A 12,851-nucleotide genomic window follows, 5' to 3' on the forward strand; every position below is an offset into this window, starting at 1 on the left:
CTCGCCACAGTCTGTGAGGCTCTGCCACCTCAGCCCCCTCTGCTCCAGCCCCAAGGGTTGGAAAAGCCCTCAGCTCACCTGGATGGACACAAGGAATGGGGCTGCCGGGGAGGGGAAACACAGAGGGACACAGGCACTGCCCTCCATGGCTGCAGGGCTGCGCCAGGGGAAGGCAGAGTGCCGCAGGGAGCAGGCAGGGAGCAGCTGGGCAGAGTGGCGACCCCATATCCACACATATGTGCAGCTGCAGTTCTTAAAAATCCTCTATCTACAGATTTGCTTTGTTTCTGTTTTTTTGTTTGTTTGTTTTCCCCAAACCTCTAGATGCAACAGCTCTACCCTCCGCCAGGGTTCCCCAACGCAGATGCAGTTCAGGAACATCCGGACAGCAGCACCACAGCTGCAGGGCAAAGCAAGGTCCTTGGCTATGGGGGGGCTCCCCACCAGCCCCCCAGCTCTCCGGGGCCAGTGGCCGCTCACAGGCACTGGCTGCAGCCGCACTTGCTGGGCTTCTCCACCTCCTCCACGAAGGTTGCGCCGTTGCTGCACTCGAAGGCGTATTTCCTGCGCCGGAGCCGCAGCCCAGTGCAGCAGCCAGTTCCAGGGCTGCCGCAGGCCCCCCGGCATTCCACCCAGGCCACGGGCCGTGTTGTCTGGCAGATGGCGTAGCCCCGCTGCACCTGGTGGTAGTCCCGCACCGGCTCCCCGTGGCACTCGGGCTCTGTGGGACAGTGGTGCTCAGCCTGGTTGTCCCAGTGTGGGGCTGCTCCCCCTGGGCACTTACCTCCCCGGCACCTACCTTGGTCACACAGGGCTCCGGTGTATCCGCTGTGGCACTCGCAGGTGGGTTGGCCCCCTGGGGCGAGGCGGCAATGGCCATGGACGCAGGGCCAGTGGTGACAGGGGTCAGGCGGCTCGGCAGGCTGGTTGCAGAGGGCACCCTGGTAGCCCTCATGGCACTGGCAGCTGTAGGAGAGGGCGTCGAGGGGCAGGCACAGCCCGTGCACACACCTGTGGGCACCCAGCACTGTCAGGCACATGCCAGCATGGCAATAACATGTACGGCCCACCAGCACAGAGCATGGTGTGGCTCAGCACCGGCGTGGCACCAGCACGGCTTCGCACAGGGAAGGACACGGCACTGCCATAGCACGGCACTGCTATGGCACATCTCTAGTCACTACCACTTAAAAGAATGAACCTTGTTGGCAGTTCCTAACTTAAAGATATGTAAATCCTCTCAGTTTTAGGTCAGTCTGCTCCTCTAACGAAGATAAGAGTGACTTGCAAAACACCTAATCAGAAACTACACAGATCACTGACCTTTGCATCTTTAGACATTCTGGAGCCCGTACAATTAGTTGAGTCTTGTTTTAACATATATCTCGAGACTGCTGGATAAAATGTCCTTGAACTGAACATTGCTCATTATACGCTAAAATGACTATGTAACCAATATGCAAATATGTAATCAATTGGCTCTTTAGGACTGCCCTCAGGATGTGAATGTAGTGATAAGATTTTGTATATAATAGTTGTTACTTTTCTTTCTGGTGTGCTGGCTTTATTCCAGCACCCAGACTTGCACAACTCTGTAATAAGCAATATCTTGTAGCTGTGTGCTAAATTTGGCTTACATGCATACACACCAGGCAGAAAGAACCCTGCTTTGAGACAACACAGCCACGGTGGCACAGCCCAGCCACAGCGCTGGCGTGGCTCTGGCACTGCACCATGGGCACAGTGCAACCCCCGACATGAGTCTGTGCTAGCGGCATGGCATGACACCACCACAGCACGGCGCAGCCACCATGGCACAGCACTGCCACGGCATGGCCGGACAGACAAAGGGAAGGGTGGGCAGGGCCATTGCTGTGGGGCAGCCGATGGAGCGGGGACACTCACTTGTGCCCCTGGCAGGGGCCCCCGCGGGGCTGGTCACAGTGGGGCCCATCCCAGCCGGGCTCGCAATGGCAGATGGGGCCCTGGGTGCCGGCAGGCTGGCAGATGCCGTGCAGGCAGTAGAGCTTGCGGCAGGGCTCGCAGCCTGGCACCACCCCGGGTGTCATCCGCGTCTTGGTGAAGTCCTGCAGCTCGTTGTTGATGTAGAGGTTGCGGATGCAGCCATGGAAGCTGGTGCCATTGAGGAGCTGCCAGAGGCGGAAGGCGGCTGAGTTGACGTCCACGGGCATCCCTGGGGAGAACAGGGCTGTCAGGATGCCTGGCTGCCACTCCCCAGCCCCCCAGCCCCTCTCCTACCTCCCACATAGAGGGGGGCCTCGCTGTTCAGCGTGTAGTGCTTGCCGGAGTTGTCCATGGTCATGGGGCTGCCACCATCGATAGAGAGGTTCACCATCTGGTCGAAGGTCACGAGCTCCACAGTGTGGAACTGCCCGTCATTGATGGTCTCGGCGCTGGTGAGGAGGGCTGGGTCACTGGAGACCCCCCCACAAGCCCATATGATGGGGGTGGCAGACCCCAGTGAGCAGGGAAAGGGTGGCAGGTACCTGTAGATGGCTGAGCTGGGGTGGGTGCTGGGGTCATAGCTGACTCTGACGTGACCCTGGTACAGCTCCACAGCCATGTGATCACTGTCGCCGTTGTACAGCAGGATGCCATTGCCTTCAGCTGTGGAGACCTGGCAGGGGGAGAAAGAGGAGCCCAAATCCCTGGGGCTGCACCCCTGATGCCACCCCCTTGATGCCCCCACACCCGCCACTGCTCACCTGCAGCGTGATGTTGGCCCGGGGCCAGTCCTGCAGGTCGGTGAACTGCAGGTACGTGTCACGGTCCACAAAGTTGACACTCAGCAGCTTCTCACACTTGGGGCCACCGAAGCCAGGCAGGCACTGGCAGAGGGCACGGGTGCCCCGCTCCACACATGGGGCCCCATTCTGGCACTCGGCTCGCTCACAGAGACCAGGCTGGCCAGTGGCACGGGGTGGCATCTCGCAGAGCTGGCCACTGCAGGGCCAAGGGTGTCGCTGGGCACAGGGGTGGGAAGGGACCCTACCTGCTGCCCACCGCCCCATGGAGCTCTGATAGCACTCAGTTTTGGGGTCCCCGGGGAGACTCTCCAGCCAGTGGTGTCAGAAGGATGCCTGGATGCTGAGTCTTGTCCTGGGGTCCCTCCCCAGGATGCTGGCTCCCTTCAGCCTTCACCCATGAGGACATACACCCCTAGCCCCACTCCCTCCTCTTGCACTGGGATGGATGGATGGATGGATGGATGGATGAATGGATGGATGTGGTAGCCAGGGCCGGTCCCTCCTGCTCAGTGACATGTAACCATCCCCGTTATCCTCAGAGCACCCCCCATCTCCCTGGCAGTACCTGTAGCCCTCGGTGCAGAGGCAGGAGTAGCCATTCACCTCATCCAGGCAGCGGGCATTGTTCTGGCATCGGTGGTCCTGGCAGTCGTCGAAGTCCTCACTGCAGTTGCTCCCCACGTAGCCAGGCGCACATTCGCACCTGGGGCAGGTGAGGGGCTCACAGCCACCCCTTCCCTTCCCACCTGTCCCTCCTGGTGTCACTCTCCTCACAACCCTTGCCAGCCCATAACCTGCAGCCCCCCAGAGCTAATCTTCCCTACCACACAGTTGGGAGAAAGCAGTGTGGGGAGGGGTTCTCACCTGGGCCCCTGGCTGGTGGAGATGCAGGTGGAGCCGTGCTGGCATGGGCTGAGCTCAGCTGAGCAGAAATCTGGTGGCTGCTCACAGAAATCCCCTGCAGGGCAGAAGAGGGGGTGCCAGGGGGTACCCAGCAGCTCTGGGACTGGAGGGGCAGTCCTGGCCCCCATGGGGCAGGAGAAGACCCCAGGGGGCTCAGCTCAAGGCAGGGAGCTGTGGAGCCCATGGCTCACACTGCCATGGGTGCAGGGCTCTGCCAGAGGCAGCTCTCGCCCCAGTCAGGTAGTCAGGGCATCCCAGGGGATGGGGACTCTGCTGGGTGTACCCAAACTTGAGGTGGCTGGGCCCAGAGGCTGTGGTGATGGGCTCTGGGACAGCAGGCAGAGAAGCTATTAGCATTCATCAGTAGGAAGAGGGAAGCACTGGGCACATCCCCCTGCCAAGCAGGTGTGTAGCCCCCTACCTGTGTAGCGGGCAGGGCACAGGCAGGTGTAGTTGGTGGCACCGGGCACGCAGGAGCCCCCATTCTCACAGCTGTGCTCCCTGCAGGGGTCGCTGGCTGTGTGGCAGTTCGGGCCCTCGAAGCCCACTGGGCACAGGCACCTGCCGCAGAGCATGGGGCAGCGTCAGGGGGTGAGAAATAGAGTGGTTTGGGGTGATCGCCTCAAAAATGCCAGCACAGGACCTTGGCAAGGAGCATGCAGGCATGCCGAGAGGCTTTGGTGCCCTTCTGCCGAACACCGGGTGCAGAGGAGGGTGGCGGCGTGCAGCCCCACGCGGAGCACACAGTGAGGATGTTGAGTTGCCACGACAACAGGCTGAGAGGCCACTCGGCTCAGGGGTCCAGGCAGCTCTGCAGCCCACGTCCTCACCTCCAGCCTCCCGTCTATTTTCAACGACTAATTGGGCCCCGGTTCCCAGAAAGGGCTGAAGTGTTCAGGGTAGCAAGGGCTGCACGGGGGCATGGCAGCCCCGCGGGGAGCAGCAGCAGCCTCAGGGCTGCATCCTGCCCCGTCCCGCACAGTCAGCCCTGCTGTGGCAGCCGCACCCCAGCCCCAAACCCCACTGCCCTCTGCCTCCCCACACCTCCTGTGGCAGTGGGACCCCCTCTGTCCCCTGCCCTCAGCACAGGAGCCTGCAGAGCCTGAGGGCATGGGGGACCGGAGCCAGCGCTCATCGCTGCTGGTGTTTGCTGGCAGGAGCTGCAGGCAGGGCAGCAGAGGGCAGGCAGCATGGGCTGGAGCTGCCGCACGAGTGCAGCATCCCAGTTATACACCCAAGGGAGCACATGGGAGGGGAAGGAAGCATCAGACTATATCTCTGTGGGATGCCAGGGCTCTGTGCCACTGCCCGAACACCTGTCTTTCATGGGTCCTCATCCAGCACTCACCTGAACCCAAGTCCTTCCCCCTCCTGGGGCTGGCAGGTCCCTCCATTGGCACAGGGGTTGGAGGAGCAGCCACTGAGTGCCACCTCGCAGTCCCTGCCCTGGGGATAGAGGAAGATGTGGGAGTGAGGTGCCACAGCACCGTGTCCTGCTCCCCCTGCCCTGTCCCACTCAGCAGGGCACTGAGGTGTGCAGGGAGGTGGGGATGGTCCTGCAGGCAGCAAGCGCCAGGTGCATGGCAGAGACCCCACACTGCCCCCTCCCCTCTGAAGGGACAGGTCCCGCACTGGGAACCCCTGGAACCAGTGTACCTTGTAGCCGCTGGGGCAGGCACAGCGGTAGGAGCCGAGGGAGTCGTTTTGGCAGGTGCCCTGGTTCTGGCAGGGGCTGGAGAGGCATGGGTTGCACTTGGCCTGGACACTCAAGGTGGGTGGGCCTGCAGGACAGGAGGTGCGGAGATGACCACCAATGTGGGGAGTGATGGGGAAGTGTCCATTTGTGGGCACCAACACAGGGGGCAGAGCCTCAGCAGTGTCTGGGAGCAGAGCCTGCCCCGCTGAGGGGCTGTGCACTAGGCAATGGGACAGCCACATGCTCCACTTGGTCATGAGGGCCATGTCACCAGTCAGGTAAGGGGACAGAAGCATCCCAGTCCCCGTTTTCCACAAGGCAGCTCAACAGATGAAATGCTGGAGTCTCCCAGACTCAGAGCATCTCTCTGCTGGGCATGGGGCAGGAGGCAGGCTGTTTCCCCATGACACCGGCTGCCCTGCCTGAGGAGCACATGGATGACCAGACAGACGGCGCAGGCGCCTCTCACCTTGGCACTCAAACTTCTTGGCAGGGGTGGTGAGCAGCAGCTTGCCTTCCATGTCAGGGGGCCCAGCGCAGCGGGCAATGCCTGGCTCCTTGTACCCCGTCTTGACCCAGCTGGAGAGCCAGCGCAGGTTGCAGCTGCAGTACAGGGGGTTGGCCCCGATGGCTCTGCAGGGGGAGAAAGGGCAAAACTGCACCTGCTGCCCTGCAGAGGGAACTGGGTTTGCAGACCTTGGGACAGGACAAGACTTGGTCACTTGGCTGGGTTGCCGCATGAGGGGAGAACCCAGTGCTTCTCCATTTCCAGACCAAACAGATGAAACAGAAACAACAGGACTGTTGTACGGGAGCTGTGGGGGCAGCCCGGGCTCTGCCACACAAGCCTGCAGAGCAGGAACACGGGAACAGGCTGCTGAGAACAAACAGAAGGTTATGGCTGGAGCTCATGGGGACAGCATTGGGAGACCGCAAGTAATTGCTCTAAGAGAGGAGGAGGAGGGAGGGCTGCTCTGCTCCAGAGCAGAGTAGGGCAGGGAGCAGTGGATGAGGCAGGAGGCTGAGAGGCTGGATGCCTCTGTATCCTCCCTCACTGCAAAGGTCAGCAGTGATGGAGGGCTGGTGTGACCAACGCCTGTGACGAAGGAAAGACAGCAGCCCAGAAGGCAGGCGGCAGGGACAGCAGATCTGCTGGAGATGACAAACCTGGTCCTACTGCACCAACAGCGCCGGCTGCTGACACAGCTCAGCCCTGCGGGAACTGGCAGCACTGGCTGGCAGCAGCAAAAGTAACATTGTGCTTCCAGCAAGGGAAATCAGTGAAGAGACAGAGAAGACCAGACCAAATAGTGCTGCTCCCAAGCACACAGAGAAGCCAAGATGGGAAATCAAGATGCTGGAGGAACAACCTGAGACCCCCAGGATGCCAGGAGCAGGACCAGCTACCAGCAGGCAGGTGGAAACGGCTTAGCAGCAACAGGGAAGGGACTGAAAAGTCAACATGAACAAAGCTGAACTTCTGCCCTGGGCAGTGGGTACGGAACTGTGCTCCTGGGGTACAGGCTCCCTCGGAGAGGGGCTGAAACAGCTCCACCATCAGGAGGATGCTTGATGACAGATTTGGGGGAGCTGCTGCAGGGAAGCGCCCTGGCAAGAGGCTAACGACACGCTGGCATGGGTCAGAGCAGCTTCTGCCAACCCATGGCCATGCCAACGGCTTGACCTCTGTGCTAGGGGACCCCGGGGACCTGGTGGGGTGAGGAAGATGCCACACCACCTCCAGCAAGGACCACAGGGCCATTCCAGCAGCACTGGGGGGCTCAGGTACACACCCAGACCTGAGGGCTGAGCACAAGGAGGGTAGGCACGGCACTACCCCACAAACACTGTCCCCAGTACCAGCCCAGAGAAGAGGAGAGGAGGCTGCTCAGGTGCCAGAGAAGCTGAGCTCAGCCCTGTGGTTTTTAAAGGCTTCCTGAGCCTGCATCCCGCCCTGGAGCAGGAGATACTCACAGGTGGGACAGGGAGGTGACATCTGCGAATATGCCCTCGGGGAGGCTGGAGATGTCATTGCCATGGAGAGACCTGCAGAGAACAGAGGGTCCTGCGATCCCTGTAGCTCCAAGGTGGGCGTCAAGGGCCACAGCCAGCTGGGCTGCACCCACCCCATGGGTGCAGGCATGGGTGGCAGAGCTGGACCCCACCGCACTGTCACTGTTGCAAATGCACCATCAGCTCCAAGAGGCTGATGCAACTCCCCTTGCTCCTCCTGCAGCCTGTACCTTGCCTGCCTGCCTGCACCCCACTCCAAGCAGGCACAGGGGACACGGGGACACAGGCAGCAGCAGAGAAGGGGACGAGCGGGGCTGGGAGCAGGGCTACAGGCAGGTACTTACAGCAGCCGGAGGGAGCGGAGGCCCTCGAAGGCCAGGGGAGGGATGCACTGCAGGGAGTTGTAGCTGAGGATCCTGCAGAAGGGAAGCAGGAGGAAACACAACACCGGCAGCAATGCCATGGGCATCACTGCACATCCCCCCAGCCAACCCCACCACCCCACATCAGCTCCAGCTCAAACCACAGCTTCACTGAAGGTGGGGAGGGGAGACCCTGATGTCCCCAGCACCCGCGGTCTTTGGGATGCTTAGGAACAACACCCCGCAGCTCAGCCGGGCAGCAGCCTGGAATGGCATGCCGGAGGGACCACACTTACAGGGTGGTGAGCTGGCTCATGTTGGTGAAGGAGGAGTTGCTCAGGGAGCTGATCTTGTTGTTGCTCAGATCGCTGGAAAACAGAAACCCCAGGGATTTGAGCCAGCCAGGCCCTTTTTCCCCCCTCACTGCTCCTCCACCCATTCAGCTGCAACGGGGCACAAACAGCAGCATGGCATGGCCTCCAAGGGACCAGCAGGGCTGTCACACAGGGTGATGGTAGCAATACAACTGTCACCCCTTGGCCCTGTGCCCAGCCCCAGCAGAGGCTGTGAGCACCCAGGGGCTGAGCATCGCTGCCAGCCAGCTGTGTCCCAGTGTGGAGGGGGCACACAGAGGGATGTTGGGGGTCCCTGCACACCTCCAGGCCCCTTTTCAGGATCACGCACCACAGGAGCAGCCCCTGTCCTCGCCCACAGGTCCCAGCAGCAGGACTGGCTGCCTGGGCTCCTGCTCCCTTCTACTTACACAAGCTGCAGGTACTTGAGGGTGGAGAGCTGCCCTGGGACCTGAGTGAACTGATTTCCATCCAGGTAGCTGCAAGGGAGAATGAAAGTACCTCAAGGTGGCTGAGAAGCACTCCACTCTCCCATTTCTCCTGCACAGACACCCCTATGGACTTCAGGCTGTGAGGAGCATCTCAAGCATCACATCCCTCCTGGCACCCAGGGCCCATGGGGCTCTTGGGAGACCTCCGGGTTGCTGGGGGAGCCAGCATGCATTAGCACACCCAGGGGCTTTGTGTGTGGGTCCCTGAGGACAGTCTCCCAGCAGCCTGCGTGTGTGAGCACAGCCAGCCATGTGCTGTGTTTGCACATCCGATGTGAACATGGGCAGCTGTAAACATTCCCAAGGCATGTGTGAGAGAGAGCGCAGCATGCAGAGAGGAGGGGTGCGCGAGACAGCACAGGAGTGCAAGGGGGTGGTTCACATATGTAGGTGCGTGGCCAGTGCCGACACCCCCTGCACACAGGACGTGCTGCCGTCCCCCATCCCAGACAGGTGCAGAGCCCCTTTCCAGCGGAGGGCGTAACAGTGCCGGCACATCCAGACCTGGCACGGCTGCTTGCATATCTCCCTGACACCCACAGTGATGGGTGGCTGAACCCAGGCAAACTACATCCTGTGTGCTCAGAGCTGGGGCTGCCAAGAGCATCCCCACAGCTGTGGTGAGAGGTGATGGCAAGAGGGGCTGGGGAAGTGGCAGTGGCAGGGTCGCCCTGTCCCTGTCACTGATGGCAGGCTGCTGGGGACTGCAGCTGCAGGGAGTTGCTGTCCTGCACTGTGTCCTCCCAAAGGCCAAAGAGCAGGGACCCAGCTGCTGTGATGACACCCCTTGCACATCACCCTTGGTAGCCCAGAGTCAGCAGAGAGGCTCTTGCTGAGTCCCTTGCTGGGGTCAGGGCTGGAGAGGCTCCCATGATGGGTGGGGGTCCTGTTTCCATTACTGGGATGGGATGGGATAGGTGTGTGGGAGGGAGCATCTCTGCCCCAATACCTGCAACCCCACAGCAGAGACTCCCCCACCCAGAGCTGCAAAGTCGCTGGCAGCTGGGGGGAGATCTTGGGCACTTGCCCACCACTCACAGCTCTGTGACATTCTTGGGGATCCCCTTGGGCAGGGCCTTGAGGTGCTTGTTGCTGCAGCGGACAACGGTGTCGAGGCAGGTGCACTCCTGCGGGCACTGGGGCCGGGGGATGCAGCTGGTCTCCTCCTGACCTGCACCAGGCACAAAGAGTCATGAAGTCACCAGGACCCAGCTCCTGGGCACCGTCTGTGGCTGGGCTCAATGCCTTGTGCCTGCCTGGGACTGTTCCCCTCCCATGCACCCCATCTCCCCTCGCCCCCAGAGCAAGGTGCTGCAGGCAGCCTGCTTGTGGGCAACAGCCACAGCCCGGCTGAAAGCAGCGCAAGAATGGCTCCTGCACCCAGAAACTGCCTGCTCCACCAGGATGGATGCAACCAGCCAGCTCAAGGCTGCTCTGATTTTCACCATTTTCAAGCAAAAATTCAGTCCCAGGGACAGCAGAGAGGATGGCGTGGAAGAAGTGGCTCAGCCCTGCAAATCCTCCTGAAATATTCTCCTTCACCCATCTCCCAGACACGGGGCTAGAGGGAGAGATGCCTGCACCGAGCAGCTGGAGGAGCCAGTGCTGCTCCCCTCTCCCTGCCGCGGCGCTGGGCTCCTGCAGGAGAGGCGTCCCTGGGACGACCGTATGTTATCTCGCACCGTCAGGAAAGGCGCAGGATGCAACCCTTCAGTCTTTGATGTGGTGGAGGAGGGAAAGCAGAAGAAATGATGATTTGTTTGTAAATATTTTCCAGAGGGCTCAAAAGCTGTTCTAAATTTAAAATTTTTTTTAAGAGGCTTTTTTCTCCAACATGCGTGCTCCCCGCCTGCTCCGTCTGCCCAGCTCCGGCACGTGTGTGGGGCTGGGAAGAGAAGGAACAGGATGAATCCTGGTGGGTTTTGCCTTCTCATCTGCTCTCAAGAGCGCCCAGGGCACAGCGTTTGCCAGCATGGACCTGCCCACGTACAAGGGCCACACAGTGCAGTGGGTGCAAATTCCTCCACCGGCTTCAGAGCAGCTCATGGGTATTTGAGTGCAGCCCTAGGGGCTGGGTACCAGGAAGGGAAACTTGTGCATCATTAGGGGAGGATGTTAATGGGCTCGGGGACCCCCTGAGCTACTGGCTTGCTGTGGGACACTGCTGAACATCCCGGGAGCAGGGACAGTGCTGGGATAGGGAGCGCAGTGCCAGCCTGGGAGGAGCAGCCTGATCCCACCTCACCCTCAGCACCGCAGCGCCCGTGAGTTACCTTCCTCACACCTGAAGTCGGGGAAAGCCACGTCCTGGAGTGGGATCTGCCGGAGGAAGTCAGGGTTTTGGCACCGTGGGTTCCCTGTCACAATCTTCCTCTTGCGCAGCCAGTCCCCCAGCCAGGCCAGCTGGCAGTTGCAGTTGAAGGGGTTGGCAAGCAGGTTCCTGCACATGGGAGGGAACACAAGGGCATCACTTGAGCAGCCACCAGGCAAAGGGACCCCCTGCAGCCCCCCAGTGCAATGGGGACAGCCTGGGAGCATCCCCGCCCAGGGCCCTGAGACCTACAGCGTGGAGAGGGACTGCAGCGTGTCAAAGGCACCCGGTGCGATGGTGCTAATCTGGTTGTCGTACAGGGAGAGCAGGCGGACGTTGCGCAGCCCCGTGAAGCTGTCGTTGTGGATGCAGCTGATGCGGTTGTTCCTCAGCATCCTGCAGAGGGAAGGGGATGAGGGCACCTAACGACCTGGGTGGGTACCATGGGGGAAACGCACCTCAGCAGAGCCCAGGCTGTGCCCACCTCGCTGCCGGGCAGCAGGATAAGCCTGAGCCAGTCCCTGAGCAGCAAAAACATGTCCCCCAGCTCTGGATATGGCCAGCGGATGGGTAATGCACTCCTGACCTGGCCCCATAGTGATGCAGACAGCACCAGCCTGGCAACACGAGGGACCAAGGAGCAGGGATGTCCCTGTGCCCATGGCGGAGGGGGAACTCACAGGGTCCTCAGCCCATCCAGGCCCCTGAACATGCCGCTCCGCACTGACTCCAGCTGGTTGACGGTGAGGTGCAGCTCGCTGACGGAGGATGCTCCCTCAAATGCCCCGTCCTCAATCTCCGACACTTTGTTGTTGCTGAGGTTGCTGCAGAGAGGAGAAAGCAGGCTGGGATGGGGGGCTCTGCCCTGACCTCATCCTGAACCCTGCCTCCCGCAGGTCCCACCGAACACCCTGTGATGCCCAGTCCCCTGGGGAACCCTTGCGTCAGGACATAGCCCCAGTTTCATGCCCCAGGCTGCCCTGGCATCAGGACCCCCACGTGCTTTCCCAGCTCCCAGGCACTCCTGACAGGTCCGTGCCTGGCCAATACTCACATTTTCTTCAGATGTGGGAGTTTCTTGAAGATACCAGTGGCCTCCAGGATGGTAATTTCATTGTTGTTCAGACGCCTGGGGTGGGTAGCAGGGAAAAGAGCTCAGGAGAGAGCTGTGAAGGGCCTGGCACAAACCCAGCCCAGCACTGGCAATGGTCTGGTTGCAGAAGGGAGGAGGAGGTTCTTACAGCTCAGCTGTGGACTGCGGGATGCGCTCTGGGATCTTGGTGAGCTTCAGGTTGGAGCACTCGACCACACCAGATTCGCAGCGGCACTTCGGGGGGCAGACCACGTCGCTGTTGCACTCGCTGTTCAGCTGGTAATCCTCCGTCCCTGCACGCCGGTGAGGGCAGCGTGGGCTCCTGTGAGCAGCTGCCCTCCTCTCCTCTGATCCTCCCACAACCCCAGCTGGGCTCCATCTCTTCCCCAGCTCCCCTCATCCCAGTCACTGTGCACATATTATTACTCTCCATGCTCAAAGCAGCTTTTCTGCAGGGATATTTATCCTGAGTAAGTGGAATGCTGTGCTGTCCACCACCCTCTCCCCTCTTGCAGCCAGAGCTGGACCCTGGGGATGCCCCTCTGCTCATCCAGGTAATGGCACAATGGGAGATAACTGCAACACATCCTGGTACCCAGCACTTTGTTATCGCAGTGCCTGGGAACTCAGCAACCAGAAACAATGGGCAATGCAGGGTGTTCCTGCTGGGCCAGACCACGGGGCTCTGGCACAACCACCCCTGGATGCAGCCTGTTCCAAAGGGTACCACACACCCACATATACATGTGGGTCTTCCTCTTACCTGGGATGAAATACTGCTCTTTGGCTGCGGAGAGAAAAGCACATCAGCACTCTGAGCACACGGCCACCAGGCTGGGGCAAGGCTGAGGACAGCTGTGC

General features: G+C 60.7%; 1 protein-coding gene across 1 annotated transcript in view; it reads right to left on the bottom strand.

The window, feature by feature from the left end:
• Nucleotides 1-476: 476 nt before the first annotated feature.
• SLIT1 (slit guidance ligand 1) overlaps nt 477-12,851 on the bottom strand; it is a 61,182-nt gene continuing 48,807 nt past the window's right edge. Inside the window, exons 15-37 of the mRNA XM_065638558.1 lie at nt 12,754-12,777; nt 12,139-12,283; nt 11,952-12,026; nt 11,578-11,721; nt 11,150-11,293; nt 10,860-11,026; nt 9,625-9,757; nt 8,506-8,574; nt 8,039-8,110; nt 7,725-7,796; nt 7,342-7,413; nt 5,837-6,000; nt 5,328-5,452; nt 5,020-5,117; nt 4,093-4,232; nt 3,633-3,726; nt 3,334-3,471; nt 2,727-2,964; nt 2,508-2,638; nt 2,260-2,414; nt 1,906-2,194; nt 800-1,011; nt 477-721 (exon numbers count right to left, since the gene is read on the bottom strand). Coding sequence (XP_065494630.1) covers nt 477-721; nt 800-1,011; nt 1,906-2,194; nt 2,260-2,414; nt 2,508-2,638; nt 2,727-2,964; nt 3,334-3,471; nt 3,633-3,726; nt 4,093-4,232; nt 5,020-5,117; nt 5,328-5,452; nt 5,837-6,000; nt 7,342-7,413; nt 7,725-7,796; nt 8,039-8,110; nt 8,506-8,574; nt 9,625-9,757; nt 10,860-11,026; nt 11,150-11,293; nt 11,578-11,721; nt 11,952-12,026; nt 12,139-12,283; nt 12,754-12,777 — 3,146 coding nt within the window. The remainder of the gene's footprint in view (nt 722-799; nt 1,012-1,905; nt 2,195-2,259; nt 2,415-2,507; nt 2,639-2,726; nt 2,965-3,333; nt 3,472-3,632; nt 3,727-4,092; nt 4,233-5,019; nt 5,118-5,327; nt 5,453-5,836; nt 6,001-7,341; nt 7,414-7,724; nt 7,797-8,038; nt 8,111-8,505; nt 8,575-9,624; nt 9,758-10,859; nt 11,027-11,149; nt 11,294-11,577; nt 11,722-11,951; nt 12,027-12,138; nt 12,284-12,753; nt 12,778-12,851) is intronic.

Source organism: Caloenas nicobarica, chromosome 7 (genome assembly GCF_036013445.1).
Source record: "Caloenas nicobarica isolate bCalNic1 chromosome 7, bCalNic1.hap1, whole genome shotgun sequence".
In the NCBI taxonomy this organism is placed as follows: Eukaryota; Metazoa; Chordata; class Aves; order Columbiformes; family Columbidae; genus Caloenas; species Caloenas nicobarica.